The following is a 23,437-nucleotide window of genomic DNA, read 5'->3' as shown; positions in this document are numbered from 1 at the left end:
AATCCCCCCTCACTCTTCTCTTCTGCAGACTAAATAAGCCCAGTTCCCTCAGCCTCTCTTCGTAAGTCATGTGCCCCAGCACCCTAATCATTTTTGTTGCCTATCCACTGGACTCTCTCCAATTTGTCCACATCCTTTCTGTAGCGGGGGGCCGCAAAACTGGATGCAGTACTCCGGATGTGGCCTCACTAGTGCCGAATAGAGGGAAATAATCACTTCCCTCGATCTGCTGGCAATGCTCCTACTAATGCAGCCCAATATGCCATTAGCCTTCTTGGCAACAAGGGAACACTGCTGACTCATATCTAGGATCTCGTCCGCTGTAATCCCCATGTCCTTTTCTGCAGAGCTGCTGCTTAGCCAGTCAGTCCCCAGCCTGTAGCGGCACATGGGATTCTTCCGTCGTAAGTGCAGGACTCTGCTGGGCTTTGTTGAACCTCATCACATTTCTTTTAATCGAATCCTCCAATTTCTCTAGGTTACCCTGGACCCTATCCCTACCCTCCAGTGTATCTACCTCTCCCTCCATTTTAGTGTCATCTGTGAACTTGCTGAGGATGCAATTCATCTCATCACCCAGATCATTAATAAAGATGTTGAACAAAACTGGCCCAAGGACCGACCCCTGGGGTACTCTGCTTGATACTGGCTGCCAACTAGACACTGAGACATTGATCACTACCTGTTGAGCCTGACAATCTAGCCAGCTTTCTATCCACTGTGACGGGGCAAGGCCAGAAGGCTATAGTAAAGTAATGGGAAACAGGCTAAACAAATCCCTGATACCAGGATAAGCAAATGGCCGCTGCTCCAGGTCAATTTAGACACCTGGTTAAAAGCACATCCACCTGACTAACTGGGAAGCATGTCAGGAACTGTAGGCAGGGCTTCCCAGAGGACTCAGGGGGTCTGGGGCAAAGAGGGGGAGCTGTGGCACTTTGTACTCATCTGGTAGCGATCTGGGTCTTTGGCAGCATTTCAGCAGTGGGGGGTCCTTTAGTCACTCCGTGTCTTTGGCAGCACTGAAGGGCTGCCAAAATGCTGCCGAAGACCTGGCCCTCCACCGGGTCAGGGCTCGCGGGGCCCAGGATATGGGGCAAATTGCCCCACTTGCTGCCCTCCCACCCCCACCCCAAAATGCTGCCGAAGACCTGGCCCTCCACCGGGTCAGGGCTCGCGGGGCCCAGGATATGGGGCAAATTGCCCCGCTTACTGCCCTCCCACCCCCACCCCCAAGCCTCAGCATAGTAGCTGCTGACAGCCATCCAGCACCCCATTCACCAAATTGTCCCCTTTCAGCACATCAAAGGATTTCTCCAAGCACAGGCACCTCATTATCTTAAGATGGGAAGGTGTTGGAAAAAGGTAGTGGAAGATGGGATGGGTGCTCTGTGGTGTACAGGAATGGGGACAGTGCCAAATGCTAGATACCATTTCATTTCTGTCTTGCAGTCGTGGCACAGGTGCCACATGCAGCAATATTTTAATTGCATCACAGCAAGGACTTCTGTGAATTGTAGCTTGAATAGCTGCACCAGCTCTTGTGAGAGCTGACTCAAGGAACGGGGCATAGCTGGACTTTCATAGCACTGGGCTCTGGCATAGCTTGGAAAAGTGCTAGTTTTACATACACACTCATTCTCTCTAATTGACGTCCTACATAATTGGAAAGCCCTAAAGTCTGGCTCTGCACAAACCCCACATGNTTAACTTGCTGGCAAGAATACTGTGGGAGATAGTATCAAAAGCTTTGCTAAAGTCAAGATATCACGTCCACTGCTTTCCCCATATCCTCAGAGCCAGTTATCTCATCATGGAAGGCAATCAGGTTGGTCAGGCATGACTTGCCCTTGGTGAATCCATGTTGACTGTTCCTGATCACTTTCCCCTCCTCCAAGTGCTTCAAAATGGTTTTCTTGAGGACCTGCTCCATGATTTTTCCAGGGACTGAGGTGAGGCTGACCAGTCTCTGGTTCCCCGGGTTCTCCTTCCCCCCGCCTTTTTTTTTTTTTAAATGGGCACTATATTTGCCTTTTTCCAATCGTCCAGGAACTTCCCTGATTGCCACAAGTTTTCAGAGATAATGGCCAATGGCTCTGCAATCACATCAGCCAATTCCCTCAGCACCCTCGGATGCATTAGATCCGGACCCATGGACTTGTGCATGTCCAGCTTTTCTAAATAGTCCTTAACCTTTTCTTTCACCACTGAGGGCTGCTCTCCTCTTCCCTATAATGTGTTGCCCAGAATAGCAGCGTGGGAGCTGACCTAGTCTGTGAGGACTGAGGCTAAACAAACATCGAGTACTTCAGCTTTTTCCACATCATCTGTCACTAGTTTGCCTCCCCTATTCATTAAGGGTCCCACAGTTTCCCTGACCTTTTTCTTGTTGCTAATATGCCTATGGAAACCCTTCTTGTTACCCTTCACATCTCTTGCTAGCTGCAACTCCAGTTATGTTTTGGCCTTCCTGATCCCACCCCTGCATGCTTGAGAAATAATTTTATACTCCTCCCTAGCCATCTTTCCAAGTTTCCACTTCTTGCAAGCTTTGTTTTTGTGTTTAAACTCACCAAAGATTTCGCTGTTAAGCCAAGCTGGTCACCTGCCATATTTGCTATTCTTTCTGCACATCAGGATAGTTTGTTCCTATGCTTTCAATAAGGCGTCCTTAAAATACAGCCAGCTTTCCTGGACTCGTTTCCCCCTCATATTAGCCTCCCAGGGGATCCTGCCCATCAGTTCCCTAAGGGAGTCAAAGTCTGCTTTTCTGAAGTTCAGGGTCTATATTTTGTTACTCTCCTCTCTTCCTTTTGTGAGGATCCTGAACTCAACCATCTTATGGTCACGGCTGCCCAGGTTGCTGCCCACTTCTACTTCCCCAACCAATTCTTCCCTAGGATAGGACCCTAGTGCTTACTCTCCCCCCGCATTTCCCCCCTGTCCTTACCCAGCTCTCTTTACCTATAAAGTAGTGGTCCCCAATCTTTTTAAGCACAAGATCACTTTTTGAATTTAGGTGCAACCCAGGATCTGCCACAAAGAAAACAGAGAAACAACAGTAATCACACAAACTCAAACACCCTTGCCCTGCTCCTACCCCTTCTCTGAGGTCCCTACCCCACTCACCCATTCCCCCTCTCTCTCTCCCTCACTTGCTCTCCCCATTCCTCACTCTCATGGGGCTGGGACAGGAGCTGGAGTGCAGGAGGGGGTGCAGGATCTGGGCTGGAGCCAAGGGGTTTGGAGTGTGGGTGGGGCTCTGGGCTCCAGGTTGGGGCAGGAGGAAGTGTGGGGTGTTGGCTTGGGGAGGAGGTTCGTGCAAGAGGGGATGCAGGCTCTGGGAAAAGAGTTGGAGTGTGCGGGGGCTCATGACTGGGGCAGAGGGCTGGAGTGTGAGGGGGGTTTGGGCTCTGGCTGGGTGCTGTTTATCTCAGGCAGCTCCCAGGTGGTGGTGCAGCAGGGTTAAGGGAGCCTGTCCTGGCCCTGCACTGCTCCCAGAAGCAGCTGGCATATCCTGCAGTGGTTCCAGGGAGAGGGGCAGGTGGCTCTGCATGCTGCCCCTGTCCACAGGCACTGCCCCCCACAGCTCCCCATTCCCAGCCAATGGGAACTGCGGATGGGGGTTGCCTGAAGGCGAGGGCAGCATACCGAGACCCCTTGCCCCTCACCCCGCCCAGAGTTGCTGCTAGACATGCTGGCTGCTTCCAGGAGCGGCGTGGGGCCAGTGAAGGCAGGAAGCCTGCCTTAGTCCTGCTGTGCCACCAGACTGTTAGCGGCCGATCTCCTGGTTTGTCTGCAGGAGGATTGGCAACCCTAGACTGAGATCGACTGGCAGAAGCTCCACGATTGACCAGTCGATCACAATCTACCGGTTGGTGACCACTGCTATAAAAAGAGTGACTACAGCGCCCTTCCTGCTCTTACTTCCTGGCTTTACACTTCTAGCCGAGCTGGGCTTCACCTGCCATTAATTCTTATCAAACCCTGGTTCCCCTTAAGGTGCAGCATCTAAGGTTAAGTTGCCCCTCCTGGCCCCACTAAGCTGCTCAGGGCTTGTGTGGGATGGACACCCCATTCCACCCTCTTTCCCTGCTGATTAGCCATCTAGTCTCACAGTCCCTATCCCTAAGAAATCAAGGGTGATTCTGGGTGTGATCATCCCCGCCCCCCACACACACATTAAGTGTCCCTCCCCATCCTCTGGGTTCTGCTCTGCTTCCCTTCCCCATATAGATTCTGTGTGCCCCCTTCACATAGATTCCAAGTCCCTCCCTATCCCATGCAGGCCAAGTGCATCCCCCACTGCCACATGAAACCTAGGCATCCTCATCACAGATTCTGGGTGTGCTCCCTCTAGGCTAATTCTACATGTATTTCCAAGCTCCTGGCCCCCAACCCCTGTTCAAACTTTGGGTGTTCTTCCATTGCCTCAAAGATCATGTTTCTCCACCATCTGTCCCAGAATCATGGCAGCAGCTACTCCCTCTGAGCCCAACTAGCCCATCTCTTTCCCCAGACCAGTAGCAGTATGGCCTGACAGAGGCCTGTCCTCTCCGCCCAGCCCCCAGCTGGGTAAAGGTCAGAACTATGGGAAAAATCCCTCCAGCCACAACAGGCTGGGGCTATAAACACCTGGAAAATCCAGGAGACCCTTAACTAGGGTCATGACCCTTGGATGCTAGTTCCTGTTTACTGTTTCCCCAGGCCTTGGCCTGCCTAGCCTAGAGGTAAATAGATCACAGATTAACCCAAGCCTAAAGATGTACTCAGCGACTACTATTTCCCAGGGTAGCTCATTCCATTAGATCACTTGAGTTCTCCTGTGGGTTTAGCAGAGCTGGGCCCAAGCAGCCAGTCCCGGATCCAAGCTGCCCCAGTATTTTTTGATTTATTTTACTTTTATTGCACTGCAAATTGTCAAGTCAGATAGAAATAAGCCTATGCAATAAATGCACTGTGATGATAGATGAGCACCCCTGCCAAGCTACACCCCACCTTTTACCATTATGGTGCTGGCTGCTGATAGACTCAGCATGCTTCCTTTATGCCAAGGGAACTGGAATTTTGTAAAAATGCCCCATGCCAGCAGGGCTGTGATTTTTCAAACAAAGGTTTGTTTCTTATTTCACTCTGGCTCAAGGGAGTCAGGTTTTCTAAAGCAACACCAGGAACTCCTGAGCCTTTCTTGCCGTCCAGCAGCAGTAACTCTGGCTAAATAAAATGAGACTCCGATGGACGCCACAGCTGCATTCAGTCATCCTCGAGCAAAGGGCATGGCTCTGTCTTGGCTCTACCACTGAAAATTCAAATTGTACCAGAGAGTGGGTAGCAGAGCTCTGGGGTTACATGGAAGGGATAATATGTAGGGAATGTTTTAAGTCACTAACCAGCAGAGGGGTGAGGTTCTGGAATAGTCTCCCAATAAGAGTTGTGGGGGTAAAGAACTTGATTTATTTTAAGAGATGGACAAATGTCTGAGTGGAATTATATGATGGGGTTGCTTGTGCTTTGAGGGGGAAAATGGCTCCAAAGCCCTGGAAGTCCCCCCCCCCCTTAATGTTTTGTTTCCAAAACTCATGCTTCAGGATTTTAGCTAGTCACATGCAGAGGTCAGGAAGAGATTTTTGCCCCTACTGTATTTTGGGGTTTTTTTTTGTTCTACTTCCTCTGAGGCACCAGAGATGGCCACAGCTAGAGATAGGACACAGGGTAGGGTGGGCTGGGGCTCTGAGCACTCTCTCTCTCAGGTGCTTGGTTGGCTGGTTCTTTCTTACATGTCCCAGGTCTAACTGATCACCATAGGTAGGGTTGGAGGGAATTTTCGTCCAGGTCATATTGGCAGTGAGCTTGGGGGGGATTTCTCCTTCCTCTGCAGGGCATAGGTCACTTGCCAGGATTATCTGGGTATGGTCTCAATTATTTCCCTGCTATTGCAGGGGCCTCAAGCACTGGTACACCTCAGTCCCACCTAGTCTCTGCCTGTGACTCATACTAGCGTAGTTTCTTGTGGGGTGTAATATTTTCATCTAATTTTGGTCATTGGGTTGAGTGTGCAGATGGTAGGTGGTGGTGGCCTGTGATATTAGATCAGACTAGATGACCTCATGGTCTCTTCAGGCCTTAAACCTTAAGACTGTGGGAGGCAGCCAGACTGGGATTGGAGTATGGCAACATTATCTCTTTGCAGTGAGGACATTTCATGCCCAAATCATGAAGGAAAAGAACATTAGGAACTTTTCTGACTCACTTGTCCCAGAGCTAACAGACTGTTCATGCCTCAGGAACAGTTATGCTCCATTGATAGATCTAATTGTTTTGCAGTAATGACTATAGACAGCCACAGGCATAAGTAAATTACAATTTGTCACTACCAATATCAGTCACTTGATCATTAAGGTTGTAACTAGTTTCCCATTACAAGCTATTTTTGGGTCCTCCTCTTAATTCTTCACCGCTGTCATTTGTGCTTAAAAGTTTTCACGTGTTGCTTGCAGCCCCCAGAGTACTTTGGGGGAAAATCTGGAGGCCAAGCAGACAAGCCACTTCTGAGGTTTAGGAAAAATAGATGTAATTCTCCATGAAAGTTCTTGTCATTCTTGTTTGTTATTACTGAGGTTTTGCTTGAGCCCGAAGCATAAGTCACAGTATGAACCAAAGGCGGCCTAGCTTTGGCAAAGTAGCAATCCATCAGATATTAGCTAAAGCCAAGCAAGCACATTTCTGAGTTGAGAGGATGGTACAGGAACACCCAGAGCTCTCAAATAACTGCATAAACACATTCCTAGGAGATGGTACAGGGACACACAGATAAAGAGGGGATGACTAGATAAGGGATGAAGATGTTTTGCTCAGACTAGCAGGTACAGGATAGTAACAAAGTATATGGAATGTAATATGAAACTTGCTTGTATTGATGTATAAAAGGAGAAGACTTTAGAGGGGTATCTTTTCTCTCACTGAGGGAGCAGCATCCTGGTGCACTGACTAAGCGGGTACCATTGGTGCAGGCATACAGATGTTACTACAGTGCTTCTCAAAGCCGATCCACCGCTTGTTCAGGGAAAGCCCCTGGTGGTCCGGGCCGATTTGTTTACCTGCCATGTCTGCAAGTTCGGCCGATTGCAGCTCCCATTGGCAGCGGTTCGCTGTTCCAGGCCAATGGGGGCTGTGGGAAGTGATGACCAGCACATCCCTTGGCCCATGCCGCTTCCTGCAGCCCCCATTGGCTTGGAGCAGTGAACCACGGCCAGTGGGAGCTGCAATCGGCCGAACCTGCGGATGCAGCAGGTAAACAAACTGGCCCAGACCGCCAGGAGCTCTCTCTGAACAAGTGGCAGCCCAGCTTTGAGAAGCATGTGTTAGTGTACTTTAGGGTGACCAGATAGCAAATGGCGATGGGGTGGAGGAGGGGGGTAAGGCACCTATATAAGGCAAAGCCCTGAATATCGGGGCTATCCCTATAAAAATCAGGATATCTGGTCACCCTAGTGCGGTGCTTCTCAATCTTTTCAGACTATTGTACTCCTTTCAGGAATCTGATGTGTCTTGCATACACCAAGTGTCACCTCACTTAACTACCTGCTTACAAAATCAAACAAAAAAAATACAAAAGAAGTGTCACAGTACATTGTTACAGAAAAAATGCTGACTCATTTTGTGTGTATGAAATTGTAGTTTGTACTGACCTCGTACGTGTTTTTTGAGTAGCCTGTTGTAAAACTAGGCAAGTATCTAGATGAGTTGGTGTAACCCCTGAAAGACCTCTGCATGCCCCCAGGGGTACATTTGCCCTGACTGAGAACCACTTCCCTAGTCTACCTGTAACCCTAGAGCCAGGGTGCTAAGACTGTGCTTCATAGACCATAAACCTGGCCAAGTGCCTCTGCTACTGAACTGAGCCTGTGGTCTTTCTTTACGAACAACATCGAATCAGCAGTTGCACGCACTGCTAGCACAGCTGACATTGGAGTGCTAGAAATTGAGCAGCCATAGCAACGTTGCAGCAATAACATTCTGCACCATGAACAAACAGTTACAGTTCTCAAAAATGCTTAGGCCTAGAAATGTCAAACATGTATCAGTCAAGAGTCTTTGAGATGTAGTGCATGGGGCTAGCTCTAGCAAGCCTGGATTATCTATTTAGAAGTTCTGCATTCTGAATCTCTGAATGCTCCATCAAGTTTTGACAGACTTTACAAAGTTCACCAGTGCTCCACTCCAAAAAAGGACTAAGTGTATACTTAAGCCCATGATTAACAGCTGAAGTCAACAGGACTCCTCTGACGGTTCAAGTTATGTGCTTTGTTGTGTCTGGTTAACTTTATTGAACTCGCCAAACATCTATAGCATTTACAAAGGTCTCTCTAAGTCTGGCAGACTAACACACAAAAGTCCAAGTTATTACATTCCTTAACTGTGCTAAAATCATTGGTCCAAGAGCAGAAAAGTAATTAACAAAAGACTCAATTGATTAAATAAAACAATAATTGAGCAAGTACTTGATTAATATATACAGGGTAAGAGATGCTGCGGGATATGGTATGCCTCAGAGGTTCCACTGGACCTACAGCTCTGCATCCACTGACTTGTAAAGTATATTGGTGGGCTGGTAATAGCAATTCTTACACAAAAACTAAACTATTGAAAATTAAGGAAATTCCTTGTTAAAACTAATAAAAAAACTGTTATGCTTTTTTGGCACATAGATACTACGGTGACGGAAGCATTTGCCAGGCAGACAAACAAACAGACTGACTATGGATGCGAAGACAGATAAATTTGCAAGTTAGTATAATAGCATAAGGACAAAAGTATTAAAACCTTTTCTTAGAAAACCAAACAATTCTGAATTCAAAGTATGCTTACAAGACTGCAGGATCATCAATCCATCGAGAGAGAACAAACGGACAGATGAAAACTTAGTCTAGCAGAAATTTTGCCTTAACTTTGTACAGCCTTAAAGGGGGAGACAAAGAAAGACTTTTTCAATGGGTAGTATGAACAAAACTCTTCTTCCAGAACCCAGGGAAGAGGGTCAATTTAGGTGTCAATGGACACAAAAGCCAAGAAATTGATTAAAGGGAACCCTTTAAACTCAAAATTCAGATTCTTAAAAGGACAACCCAGTTTATAATTGCCACAAACCAAAAAGTGGAAGCTTAGCTTTACTACAGAATGGGAGGAGCTGAGAGCATAAAGCTGCTCCAGATGACAAAACATCAAAGGGAAAATATTCTTTCCACCTGAGACATGTCATAGGATAGCAAGCTAGACAATAGGATCAGGACAGGACACTCTGGTATTTGCAGCAAGATCAATTGATGGCTGGTGCCTGGGGGAGGGGTGGGGTGGTGGAAGAGAACATTTCCTGAGCACACAGATCGTAACTGAAGGAGTTTTATATTCTGATGGTGGGCTGGCCTTATGGCTACAGATACAGAAGGGTGTAGTCAGATGTTTGGCTGTGTGTGTTTTTTCTGCATATTGTACTGACTCTGGTCAGATAGCTTGTACAGCAGGCCCCAAACAAACTGCCCAGTAGATCCACAGGCTCGGTTCGTATCAAAGGAACTTGGCCAGGTTTATCATTAATGAAGCACGGTCCTAATTTCCTGGCTCAGTGGTGACAGGTACACTAACATGTATGCCCATTGCAATGGACTAGCTCAGTTAATGGTGGGACCTTCCATTATCTCTGAGGCCAGCCAAAGACACTCCCTCTAAGATACATCTTTATACACAAATACAAACAAGTTACATATCACCCCTGACATCTCTAGGTACCACTCTCTGATGTATTTGTTGGTTTGATCAAAACATCTCTATCCATCATGCTGTCATCCTGACCTTGTAATTAGGATGGGTCAGTGTGTTCCTGTTATCTTTGGGGAATGTGCTGGTATCAAGACATTCTGGTACCACCCTTCTGGACTGTGCTTACCTGAGTACTCTGTGCCCAGCACCTCTTAGGAATATATGTTTTTGCAATATCAGCCCTGTGCTTGACAAATTCTGTGATCAGGGCCTGCCTCTTGCTCATAACTTGACTTTACTTCAGAAAAGTTTTGACCACTACTTTAGTTCAGGCCTCATTTCAGAGGCCTGGTATAAGGCCTTATGTTTCAGACCCTCTTCTTACTCCACAGGGTATGAATGAGCTGATGATGTGAAGTGCAAGCAAGTGGGAGAGGGTGTACCTCTCTACTGCTTACATTGCTGGGGGTTGTTGGATTTTGGTGAAGTGATAGGAAGTGACAGTCAAAAACCCAAGTTCAGGGGCATAGAAAGTTGAGCAATGATGAATAAACCAAAGCCCCAGACTCAAACCCAGAAGATGCAGGTGAGTATGGTTCAGAAAACAGGCCAAGATCTGAAATTCACAGCTGTTTTCTATCTCAATGAGTCCCCAACTCCAAACACCCTTTATACATTGGGAGATTCCAGATCTCAATTTGAATCTGGCAACAGTGACCCATCTCTACTCTTACTCTAGGTTTGGGAGCTAACATCTAATTAAACGTTGTATCAAGCCATGAAACAGCCACCTGACTTTTTTCTGCCTCGATTCTGACTTGCGACTGCCGTTCTTGGTGGATGAGAGCATGGAAAGAAATAAACCAATAACTCTAAGGGTTTTCCTCCTGACTACTGTTACTAGAGACCCTGAAATTGTCCCTGAATCCTGGAGCACAGTGGTGTTCCTGGGGACTGGTTGCTACACCTCTTAGCCCAAAGATAAGTGATTTTGTACAAGTGTGGATTAAGAGTCAGGTGGCTCAAAATGAGCGATGGGCGTGGGAAGAAGGGAAGTCCTTGAAATAGACTCTCCAAACACAACTGTGTACTCTCTGGAAGAGAAGCACTTTGCAGAGGGAAGTCAAAGTGTGCACTCCAGATTTTAAAGGTATGATGGGAGGCATATGCTGCTTTTTATTTTAATGTTTCAATATGGATTTATTAGTGAAAGCTAGTGTATTTAATATCTTACCACTGAGTTTAAAAAGAGTTTACTGCAGTATATACATTGTGTGTGTAACTTGAGGGGTTTTGGGAGATGTTAGAATGCTAAAATTATCTCCGATTCTCAAAAGAAGGATCTAGAAGGCTATAGGGGGCTAATTACAGGCTGGCTGCTGTAACATTAGCCTATATTGATCTAGGGCATATTCACTCTGAGTCAATGCAGCTAAGTCTGATGGAAGACAAAGGGTCAAAGTCTGCCTTTGATTATACATGTACAACTTTCACTGCCTTTGGTGGAAGTTGTACACACAAGTGAGGGGAGAATTTGGCCCTGAATATGAATGCAAGTGTGTGTGCACATTTAACAAATGTAGGGTATCTTCTCTCTTGGTTACTGGTTTGAATTCAATCCTAGATGAGGCAGTATGATGAAAATCACCACCACTTGATAGGCAGTTTGTCTCTATGTTGAGTGATCTCTGTCCATTTCTTAGTAGACAAGGATCTACATAACTGAAAGACACCATCACGATTGGCAGTCTCAGCAGCAAGGCTAAGGTTTACTTCTTTCACCGCCCTTCATTTATAGCCTGAATTTAGAGGTGCTGAAAATTTGTAATGGAAGCCAAGGGAAATGTAGCTGTCATGCACCAGCAAAAGTCAGCCTCTTTGCTTTAAGTATCTATTATGCGCAACAGCTATTAAGTGTATGGTCCGTAGGACTTTTCAAGCAGACACAGCTTCTCCACAGTACTGACTGCTATGGAACCTTTCACACAATCACTGTAACAATAAGGTTGAGAATTTAACACTAAAACAGTAGGCAGTTCAAAGCTACAAGCACAGCAGCTTCACCAGCAGTAATTCAGTATCGCACCTTGCGCATATTGGGCCAAATTAAACCCTGGAAGTAAATAGGAACAACTCCATTTACTTCAATAGGAGCTGCAGGGGGACTCATGAAAAATTAGAACATTGACTTAGGACCCCAACTATAAATTTAGGAGCCTAACTTTAGATTTGAAAATCTGAGACATGAAATTTTATCTGTCTTAGGTACTACCATTCCCATAGTATCTGAGCACCTCACAACCTTTAAAGTATTTATCCGCACAACACCCCTGCAATGTAGGGATGTGCTATTCCCATTTTACAGATGGGAAATGGAGGCACAGAAAGAATAAATGACATGCCCACGGTCACGCAGGCATTCTGTGGTGAAGCAGGAAATTCAACTCAGGTCCCCCAAATCCCAAGGTAAAGCCCTCACCATCAGACCATCCTTCCTCCCTTTATGCCTTAATAAAGCTCTGTCATGCAGTACTGTGGCTTTACGTGCCCATAACTTTAAATTCCTGTCCCTTATGCATTTACATCCTCAATCTTAACAGTGCATTAGCATCATTGAATGCCCTGGTTTTCTTTTTAAATGGTGTTTGTACTGACTTGGGATTCCATGACTGCATTGAATGGGTCTGTTTCTGATCTTAGTTTGACACCAGTGTAATTCCATTGGGCCAGAGTCTCATCTCCGTAACATTGACTTCAGTAGAGCCAATCCAGATTCGCATCAGCAAAATGAAAAGCAAAATCCGAGCCCCCTGAACTTGGATCTGCTCTTAGTCACCCTGGGGCACATCAGAAGGAGCTCCACTGGGTAACCAAACCGCTTCCAGGAAGAGCCAGACACGCAGACCTGCAGTTGTGACCAGGCACTTCTTTGTTTAAGGTGCAGTTGTTGGCAATGCCACATCTCACCTAAGGCTTCACCCTGCTTGCAAATGGACTCACTTTGGCTGTGATCTCACCCTGCCTGGGTTCAAATAGCCCAACAAACAATAGCCTGCCTGTTTCAGGCTGAGTCCACAGTAGACTCATTAGTCCTTACCCCTGCTATAAGGGGTTTCCAATAGACCATGCCCCTTGCCAAGAGGATCTGCTTCACCCTCCTTGGTGGGCCCATAGAGGAACCCAGGCCTTCCCTCTCCTCTGGGTTCCCATCTAGGGACTGTTGTGGAGGCCACTGAGGCCTGGCTCCGCTGCCTCTCTGGACCGCTTCCTACTTTGCCCTATCTTGGCACTGACAGCCAATCATCTGCTCTCCTTCTCAGTCAGCTCCCACTGGAGCCAGTTAATCCCTTTTAACTCCTCGGTCCAGACCTCATGTGTAGCAGGGCAGGGCAAGGCAAATTGAGTTCTCAGACACTCATTAACTCCTCCTGAGCACAAGACTGGCCATACTGGGTCAGATCAATGGTCCATCTATCCCAATAACTTGTCTGCCAGCAGTAGTCAATGCCAGGTGCTTCAGAAGAAATGAACAGAACAGGTAATTGTTGAATGATTCATCCATTCCCAGCATCTGGCAGTCAGAGGCTGAGGACACCTTGAGGATAGGGTTGCACCCCTGACCACCTTCACTCATAGATCCATCAAAGGCTATCCTTCATGAACTAATCTAGTTCTTTTTTGATCCCCCTTTTAGTTTTAGGCTTCACAACATCTCCTGGCAATGAATTCCACTGGCCAAACCTGGTGTTGGTCCATTCCACTGCACACACCTTTCCTTTGCTGAGCTGTAGAAAAGGGCCTAGTTAGACTGGGACACCTTGCACTAGTGTGCACATGTAGAATGCATGTGATCAGGAGAGGGAACATGCTCAGCTGGGTGCAATTCAGATCCTGTGTCAGCTGGTTAGTTCTCAGGCTGTTGGTTGGGCAGTGAAGAGCCACCAAATGCATTATATGCCTCTGTGATTGGTCTTAAGCCAAATCTGGCAAGTTACAGGTAGGAGGCCTGTTAGATCTTCCAGATCAAGAGAAGATCTTTTCCATCCTGCTTTCACTGAGTCAAAGTAAGATAGTTCTCGCAGGGAAGTTGGTAGGCATGCCAAGCAGATGACTATACCTCCTTGGAGAGCGTGGGGCAACCTTTTGAGACAGCAGGACCTGTTCAGCTAGAAAATAGATTGTAATTCACCTTGAATTTGTACCATTTCTATCTCAGTTGGAGGAGGAGGTATCTATCAGTGAGGTCTCTGCTGACACTGGCTCTGAGCAATGGGGTTTTAGTGGCTGTCTTACAACTATCTTGCTCCTGTGACTGCCCAAGATGTCTTCAGCTTTCTCTCACTAGAGACAGGAGTTCCTTTTCCCTACATGGAGTCACAAGGACTCAGGAACAGTGCGTTTCAGGACGATATCATGGTTTTGTTTTCCACACAATGAACTCTTAGAATAAAAAAAGTTACATATCATGTTCCTTTTTTAAGGGAGCCTATAGTTCTTTAAATAAAAGGATTACACCCACTGAACTCAGAGTTTGTCATTTTGACTGATCACTTTTACCCAGCACAGAGGGATTCACTACTCCAGTAATTAGCTAAATCCAATGCAGTTGTGCACAGCAACCTGCTCTTCTGCTATGCTTTCTGGCTCAGAGACCAGAAACAAGATCAAGTGACTTATCTAGCCCATCGTGACTAGCCCATGCAGATCAAATAGAGAATAAATTCAGAGAGCTCCTAGAGATAAGAAATAAATCACCAAACCCATTGTTGGATAGTTTCATAAGTGCATTTGAGGAAATGAAGATCTGGTCATGGATATGTTGTTGGCAGAAAGTTATTTTAAGCAGACAAATTATTCATTGCAAGTTACTCAACTCTACTAATTATCATTGTTAGCTTCTGCCTAGTTATGATGCTGCGGCTGCTTCTTTCTCTTATAGAGATGCACTTCTTGAGCTTCCTTCTTACCTTTGTCATGGCAGTGACCCTGTCCAGTGCCCAGTGTTTTTATGAACCCATCTCAGACAAGCAAGTATCCAACAAAAAAGGTAGGAACCGCAAACCCTCAACTATTCCATGTTCAGCACTGTAGAAGGCACTTACAATAGAATACAAGGCCAGACTGGTTTTGTCCATTTTAGTCACTGTCCATTCACTGTAGGTGGGGAGGGAAGGACGGGCATGAAACAATAGGATGGAACGAGTGTGGGGTAATAAATTCACCCTGGGAAAAATGGGAAGCATCAGGACAAGCATTCAGAAAGGTTTCTCCCCCCTACAGTTTAATGAAGGATGTTAGACTCTCAGGGGGTCTGGTTCAGGAGCCTAGCTTTGGTTCACTGGCGGTAACAGTTTCCATGTTAACTGGAGCTAATCCACTATGTTGCAATTTCCTGGAGACAGAAAGCCAACTTGGAAACAAAGCAGAAGCCCAAGATCTTCAGGTCCATCCATGGAGCTCCTGGTACTGCTCAGGATGGATAGGGGCAAAGGTGAGATATTAGCCACCTCTGCTATCCTCCGATCTGGGGTCAACTTGTCCTGGGCTATGCCTGAAGGCTGCCCCAATTTGTGTAGGTTGTCTACAACTGCTGTTCTGGCAGCCAAGGGATCCCTAGACACAGGGAAACTGGTGGCCCAGAAGGGGCTGGCATAGGAGCCACTATGCTAGCTGAGGACTCCATTAGGCAATTAATAAGGGTCTGTGCCAGTAGGGGTGAATTTGGACTAGTATGTTTACCACAATATACATTGCTTGCATTGGCTCATGTGATGTGACGTCACACTTTAGTAAACTTATTTGCTGCTAAGTGGTCAGAGGTGTGCAACACCTACAGCGGAAGCCCTTTGAGGAAGATAGTTGGGGCTAGGACAGAGGGTGAAATTATTTCCAGGTAAGTTATTCTTATTAATGCACCAGTCTGCATCCAGATTTTGGCACAAAATTCGAGCTCAAAGCATATACATACTAATATACATTTTTTATTCTGTATTTTCACAAGTTGTATTATGTCTCATCTATCCAGGCTGCTTTAGGGATGGAGAGATGCATGACTTTGGTGTCTACTGGTACACCAAGGATTGCTTACGCTGTTATTGCACCCGAGAAGTAGTGTCCTGTTGCAACATGTGAGTGCAAAAAAAAAAAAAAAAAAAAAAAAAAAAAATTACTGGGTTATTTGGTTTGGACAAAACACTCTTCATAGCACACACAATCCCAAAGAATACAGCTTTACTGCTTATTTAACATTCTACAGTAATAGGACCAGATAAGTACAGTATCTAAATATCTCACAATCTTTAGTGTATCTACCTTCTGCTCCCAGTGAGGTAGGAAAATATTACTGTCCCCATTTTACAGATGGGGAATGGTGGCACAGACAGACAAATTCAAAGATCCTAGCCCAAGCCCCTGGACTGTTCTTCCTCTCTGCCCTCAAAGAATAGAAGAGAGGCTAAACCAACCCTGAACTATGCAGGAGTGGCTCAGACTCAGAAGTAAAGTTCCTGATCAGAATTTCACAACTGGCTTCTTTCTTCAAAAAAGGCTGAGCCAAAACCCAGGATCAGAACCAGCCATAAACATCAGGGGTCCAAACCCCAGAACTGGGTCCAGATCCAGCTTTTATGGCTCAGACCCATCTCCAGTGAAGAACATGGAAAGTCACTTCAAACAGATGCCATGATGGGCCAGCAGATTGAAATATGATCAGAGTCCTGTGTGATTCTGGCTGTGTCCCCACTTTAAAGAATCACAACAAGATCTGAATCATTGTTTGGTATTTGTATTACCATAGCTCCAAGAGGCCTTGGTAGGACCAGGCTTCTTTGCACAAGGTGCTGTACGTACATAATCATGTGGCGCATCGCTCTGGTAATGAATGCCATCCCACAGTTTGCCCAGGCTTGTTCATCCCTCATGGGGGATGATCACCTGCAAGGGGTTTCAGCTACCTTCAAGCCCTAGGCTCTTCATCCTGCATAGGCCTGGCTAACTAAGGAAGGATGGTCATAAGTGAGACTCCCACATCTCAACTCAGACATGGATTTCCATCTACAGCCCCCTGCTTCTCATATGCAGGGTCAACATCCAGGATCTGCAACCAGAGGATAGTCTCTGTGCCATGGGAGGGGAGATGTTGCAGACAGCCCTCCAGCTGGGGCCCTCTTCTGTGATGTAGTCCCCCAGTCACAGCATGGAGGGAAAGCCGGGCTGCTCCAGTGCATAGTTACAGAAACTCCATGAGCCAGAGAGTACCCTGTTGGGTCTGGTCCAGGCTCTACACTCAAGCTGACAAGGAGGCAAGATTTCAGAGCCCAGCCTCCAGCCTGAGTGGGAGCATCTACACTACTATTTTTAGCTCTGCAGCCCAAGCCCTGCAAGCCTGAGTCAATTGACCTGGGCTCAGACTCAAAGAAATACCTGCATTGCTGTGTAGACATACCCTTACTATGTTAGGCCCTCTTCCCCACCAGTGCTTCCTCTCTAGGAATGAAGCTTTTTCTGGTTCCCAGTAGAAGCATGACTCATCAGCCAGTCCGCCCCATCATGGCTCCCCTTGCTGACAGCCACTCCAGCATGCCAATAGTGGGCTGCTTCTTGTGATTCAGCCTCAAGCCAGGTCATACTCTCTTCTACCACTTCTGAGGTAGCAGGGCCCCCTTTCCCCCCCCCCCCCCCCAAACTAAAACAGTCCAATGACCTCCAACAAGGCCTTCAGCCCAACTCAGAGCACGTTGGTCCCTAACCCACTTAGATTAGGACACTTTCACATCACCATCCCTAGTAGCCTGTAGGGGAAACCCCCTCCCCCTGGCCCCTACTGTGGGTTCCAGCCCAGATAATGGCATAGGGAGTACACTTGTAAAGTTTGCGGACAATACCAAGCTGAGAGGGGTTGGAGGATAGGATTAAAATTCAGAATGATCTGGACAAACTGGAGAAATGATCTGAAGTAAATAGGATGAAATCCAATAAGGACAAATGCAGAGTACTCCACTGAGGCAGGAACACTCAGTTGCATGCACATAAATTGGGAAATGACTGCCTAGGAAGGAGCACTGCAGCAAAGGATCTGGGGGATATCCTCCCATCCTTTCCCAGGGGCTCCGCAGGCCTTGTGCCAGAGCCTCTTTTTGGGGGAGTATCCCACAGTCTACTTTCCTCTCTTGCCTCCCTTCTTCTGCCTTAAAGTCCTTCCCTTAGCAGGCACCCTACTCCCCTCAGCTGGGACTGATCCTAAATTGGGCATGGCCCCAATCTGCTGCACTAATTGCTCTGACTCCAGTTAAATGTTTTCCTCAAACATTGTAGGTTTATACATACACACACACCCCCATCATACCCCTGAACTGCACCAGTGCGGAAGTTGATAGTCACCTGGAATGCAGAGAGGGAGAGGGAGGCAGAAGATAAGGGTAGAACAAAGAAGAGGAGGTGGGGGAATCAAAGAGAAACTGCAAAAGCATACAGTGACCCTACCCCGAATGCTAGAGGAGTTTTGGTTGTAAAAAAACCAAAACACACACACACACACACTATGTGGGCACAATTAGGAGGGGAAAAGGAATTGGGATAGGGGAGGAGAAAGAAGAGTTGAAATCTTACTACAGAGAGCACAGCAGCTGAGGGGCTTCTCCCACAGCCTTTGGGGGAGACTGATGATCCAGGTGCTCTGCTGCTCTCACCCTGCTGTTTGTTCTCCTTCTCCATGGCAGAACTCTCACCCCTGTTGGCTATGACCAAGAGAAATGCGAGTCCGTTTTTGACGTGGAATCCTGCAGTTACCAGGTGAGGGGGAAAATCAACCCTCTCCAGAGATGTGAAGTTGAGAGCTGGGTGATTTAACCACAAGTCTCTTTTCTGAGGCATGTTTGTTGTGACAAAAACAACATGCCTTAAAATTTTAAGTACAATAAACCCTTGAGAATCGTATTGTAACAAAGCGATGCATAGTTGTTAAGCTGTAATAATTCTGATGTATGATGAGATCAGTCCTGGATGACACTATTTTGCTTCTGATGGGTGAACCTGCTTCCTCACCTCCTCCTTTGTAGAGGAGTCTATTGCTAGTGGTCCACCCCTCCTTTCAGTGCATGAGGGAAATAGGAGAGATGAGACTGCTTCATCCCAGCAAACAAGGACATATTGGCTATGGGGAGACTGAGAAAGGATTAAACATGAGTCAAATGCAATAGGTCGCAACTCTCTCACTGGCCTCTGTTCTGAATTTTTGAAGCTCCCAGATGTAGTTTGAGAGCTACTTGCCTCAGAGCCACTAGATGGCACCTTAGCTCTTTACTGTAGTATTTCCCAAACCCTACTCGCAAATCCAGGCCCTGCTCCTGTAAGCATGCGCTTGCTTAATCTTGAGCACATGAGTAGTTTTATCTGCATTTAGATAGACTGACATGGATGAATGCTTGCAGGATCAGGGCCTGCATTTTTTTTTTTTAAAGATACTTTTACTTACTGTACTTAATAAAGCCTCCAAGCAGATATAGGGGGAATTGCAATGACTGTTCTATCCCAGAAGAATGACCTTAGAGTGGAGCAGGAGGACGGCAGAGCAGCAACATCTTACTTCAAACAAACGAAAACAAAACCACCCCCTCCCCCCCTCAGCACACACGTAATTCAGGAATTAAAATATTAGCACAAAGCTATTAGAGGAGTCAGGGAATTTGCTTTTAGAGCCACGTCAGAACAACCTGAGTCAATGAAAAAGAATAATGAAATCCCATTATACTAGTTAAAGCAAGTGGGCACAGCTATTGCTGGTATGGTTCCATTCTGCCATCCCCTTCCAATGCAGGCCCCTAGAGGTGTAGTTTCCAGTGTTTTGTCTCCTCTAGGCATGAATATACCAAGTCATAGGGCTGTCACCGCTTCCTTTAGAGACAGTTCCATAGTTCAGTCAGCCTCCCAATCAGGGACTTTCTAAGAAAGCTAGTCTGCTTCTAGTTAGGTCTCCTTTCCCCCCCCCAGCTAAAAACGTCTTGCCTCCCTCACCTCAGAGCTTTTACACCCAGATCCTTCTATTAGAAGGAGGCTCCAGACAACTTTTATTCCAATTTTCAGACAACTTTAGACAATTTCGTTCCCCCTCCCCCGCTTGTAGACTTACCACCTAGCATTCCTTTATACCTTCTCCAAGTAAAGAGCTAGGGATGCACAAGTGAGTCCCTCCAACCTGCTAATGAACTGTCTATCTCCTCGGAGCTCCTTCCCTTGGCCAATGAGATACCAAGAATGTCATTCTAGAGGTGGTTCTACCCAAGCCATTTAGGAGATGCTCTTACTCTGTCACACCATGCGATGACTCATGACCATGAGCCCCCAGCTGTACTGACCCTTCTGCTGCCATCGTTACAATCTGTCATCCCTAGCTCTCTCATTGAATGCTAGTATTTTCTTGTTCCCCAAGATCAGCACCAAGCTAGAATAGCGGCACATCTTTCAGAGGTTCATCTCCTGTTATGTCTCTAGGGTGGGTGCGTGCATGTGAATTGCTTTTCCTATCCTCTAAGTTTAACAGCCCCTGTTAATTAACATGCTAGCTGCTTCCTCTTCAACTGTTGAATAGTTTTGTCTCACAGCTCCATCTCAATTAGGACAGACTTTTAGAGTGAAGAGTTATTTGTTGCCACATACATTGTACTGGCACAGTATTGCCACCTGGGTGTTCCATGAGTCCTGAGTCAGCTTGCAGAAGGTCAGGAGATTGGCTTGAAAATAATCATGAGGTTAGGTGGTAGTTTGCCTATTATTTCAGCCATCAGGGTTAACCTTTTTCAGGCTTCTCTCCACAATTTGAGTTCTAGAAGACAAATAATGCAAGCCAAGATTCTGAAGGAGTCACATGATTCCAGAAGCTGAGGCTTTAGGAAAAGACACTAAACATAACAAGACTCTATAGGAAAACTGACCACGCTGGCTGTCTGTAGTTTATCCATGTCACTGTTCTTGGAAAAAGTAAATGTTGAGGTCACGTCTACGGACATTGGGCTGGACAAGGAGGTTTAAGAGTTTGCTTCATAGACTGTCACACACCCCACCACCTCTTCACAAAAGTTAAGATGCAAGGAACCCAGTGAACAATCATTGTGAACTGGCTCTCTAGAGACTGAGACAGAAGATGTTGACACCCCAGAGAAGTTTAACAGCAAAGCTTTATTAGTGAATTCATAATGTTGTCAAGTGCTGCAAGTGAAATGAGCACACAGCTGTGACTCGTGCATGATCAGCACTACATCTATGGGATGGAGCAGTGGACCTTGGTTTCACTGCATAGGCTGCTCGCTGGAGCTGCTGCCAGAATCTTGAGACTTGAAGACATCAGGCAGCTCGGGGGTGCTGGAGAAGGGGTCGATGTGCAATGGCTCAAAGGAGCCCTCGCTGGCTCTGAATAAGGCCAAGCCCACCATGGCTGGCGCCTGGGGACGGGAAGTCTGACTGCTTAACCCACATTCTATCAAGGTCCTGTCACCATCCTCCAGCAACCAGTCATCCTTGTATAGCTGCTGCTCCTCTGGAGGCGTCTTCAGGATGCCCTCCACAATCTTCTTCAGCTCCTGCACGGTAGTCGTCTCCTTGGCATCAGCAAAGATGGTCATTTTGTGGCGACGGATCATCAAGAAGACGTCCATTGTTGCTACGGGGGCTCCCGATGATCTTCTGGTGTCAAGGGGCACCACGGCCTTGTGTGCTGAAGATGAGACTCAACTGAAATGAGAGAACAGAATCACGTCGCTGGAAAGGATCATTTGAGGCCAGGAAGAGATCTACCCATCACAGCCGATGAATGGCTTCACTCTTGTGCTGCCAGACTCACTCACTCCACTATAGTTATAAAGGCATAAGCAATAGAATCATTTACTCATAGGCAGATGTTTCCAAGGCATGTTCTGTTCATTACTCTGTCGTCGCTCATTTCAGTCCCAGAGTCCCCCGCATTCCATAGAAATTTGGTGCCCTTTCACTTATGCAAACTATGTCAGATGCTCACGATGCTAGGACAACAGAAAGATATTCATCCTAGAGGCAAAAATCCAATTGCATTTTATGTTTTCTGAGTGAATAGTTACTCATCTATCCTTCATGTCGGACCTCCCACATTTGGCCCAGGACAGATGGAGTGTTGGACCTAGGCTCCCTTGTATGAATGGTCTAGAAATGGACAGAGACAGTCAGTGACCAAAGTCAGCTACAGAATTAGAGTTCCCCTCCCATCCTCCTCCAGCTTCTGCTTAGATCTGATAGCACAGAAATGGTTATAGGTCAGATCTTATTCGTGTATTTTAGGCAAAGAGCAGAGTCCCACCATTGTACTTACTGTTAACTAAAATAGCATGCTAAGGGTTTGAAATCAAGGAGTACCAAGTCCAGTAACAAGCAACTAGCAGATCAAGTCTGCATTTACAGACCAGCAACGTGAGGTGCTGTTCAAAGCCGAACCACACACGACTTCAGAATGTCAGGGGACATCTATACTTGGAGTATAATTTCCAGCTCAAGGTGCCATACTTGAGTCATGTTGCTTAAGCTAGTGTGCTAAAAAATAATATTCAGCCACTGCAGCAGGGGCTAGCCACCATAAGTGCTTAGCCACACTCTACATGGCTAGCCCCTTGTGCTGCCCATGCTGCCACATGTATAGTCAGTTTTTAGCGCACTGGCTTGGTCAGAGAGAACATGGATATGCCTCTGACTCAGGGACCCATTAGTACCAGTTGGCAGAGGGGGTGCATTGTGTTTACAGGGATCCCTGGGTCAGATATCTGCATAGTCATTCACCAGAGAAGGACATGGGAGGTTTCCATCAAGAGCCAGCAGCATTCTGGTTGTCAATCATAGTAGCTACTATCCAAAAATACATTTTGCAGAGAGTTTAATACTATTCTGCAAATAGTATTCTTAAGGTCTTGAAGTTAAAGCAAGTCACCAGAGGGGACATACCTTGGAGAAATCTCTTCCAGACAGGGGATAACAGACACCTATCTCCATGTCTGGCTATTTGTGTATTGTACACTTCACATTGCGAGGGTGTCTGCATACAGAGCTGGAGTGAATTGAGTGCAAAGGCCATGAGATGGTATCTACAAGAAGAAATAAACAGCAGGGCTAGATGTGTTGTGTTTATGAATGAAGAGGAAGGATTGGTCTGGTATATCTTGGAGTGCAAAGACACACACTGAATCCTATGCCTGGGAGGCAGACAGCATGTCTATCTCATGAGAGGAGGGTCCCCTCGAGCCTGTCTGTAAAGCACTGCAAGGCTTTTGGGTGAGCGATACTCTACCCAGAGTATCATTAAGTAACCAATTCAGTTGTTCTAGAACACTTTCTGATTGTGTGATATGTAGCCATTTGTTTCCAATACTTTACTTGAATCTGCATGCTCTGCTAAATAAACATTCTTGATTTCACTACAAGCATATCTCAGTGCTGTGTGTTAAGTGGAGTAGTGATCTGAGGTGGAAATGGTAAGCTGCAATGAGTGGTTTCTTTGGAAGCAGTGAATCTGTATATGCTACAAGTGTTCACCAGGGTCTATGCCATGGACTGGACATTCAGAGGCTGGGGTGTGCCCATCGCTAACCTGTAGAGTAACAGTGCAGCCTGCATAGGCTTAGAGGGGTGCGCTTGTGTTGCCTGTGGAATCAGGGAGCTGGCCCACAGC

General features: G+C 46.5%; 1 protein-coding gene and 1 pseudogene across 5 annotated transcripts in view; one reads left to right on the top strand and one right to left on the bottom strand.

Annotated features, from left to right (window-relative positions):
- The window catches only part of LOC116834960 (beta-microseminoprotein-like), a 55,449-nt gene that overhangs the window by 21,427 nt on the left and 10,585 nt on the right, over positions 1–23,437 (top strand). For 2 of the 5 annotated variants that reach the window (XM_032797407.1, XM_032797404.1), the window contains exons 2-4: positions 14,696–14,803; positions 15,782–15,884; positions 18,474–18,546. In XM_032797407.1, coding sequence (XP_032653298.1) covers positions 14,698–14,803; positions 15,782–15,884; positions 18,474–18,546 — 282 coding nt within the window. In that variant the 5' untranslated portion in view covers positions 14,696–14,697. The other 3 variants (XM_032797405.2, XM_032797403.2, XM_032797408.1) reach the window with 3 other exon arrangements.
- On the bottom strand, positions 19,415–21,541 carry LOC116834961 (elongin-B pseudogene; annotated as a pseudogene).

The sequence above is a fragment of the Chelonoidis abingdonii genome, chromosome 16 (assembly GCF_003597395.2).
Source record: "Chelonoidis abingdonii isolate Lonesome George chromosome 16, CheloAbing_2.0, whole genome shotgun sequence".
Lineage (NCBI taxonomy): Eukaryota > Metazoa > Chordata > Testudines > Testudinidae > Chelonoidis > Chelonoidis abingdonii.
The sequence above is the reverse complement of the archived record's forward strand: the minus strand, read 5'-3'. Positions and strand labels throughout refer to the sequence as shown.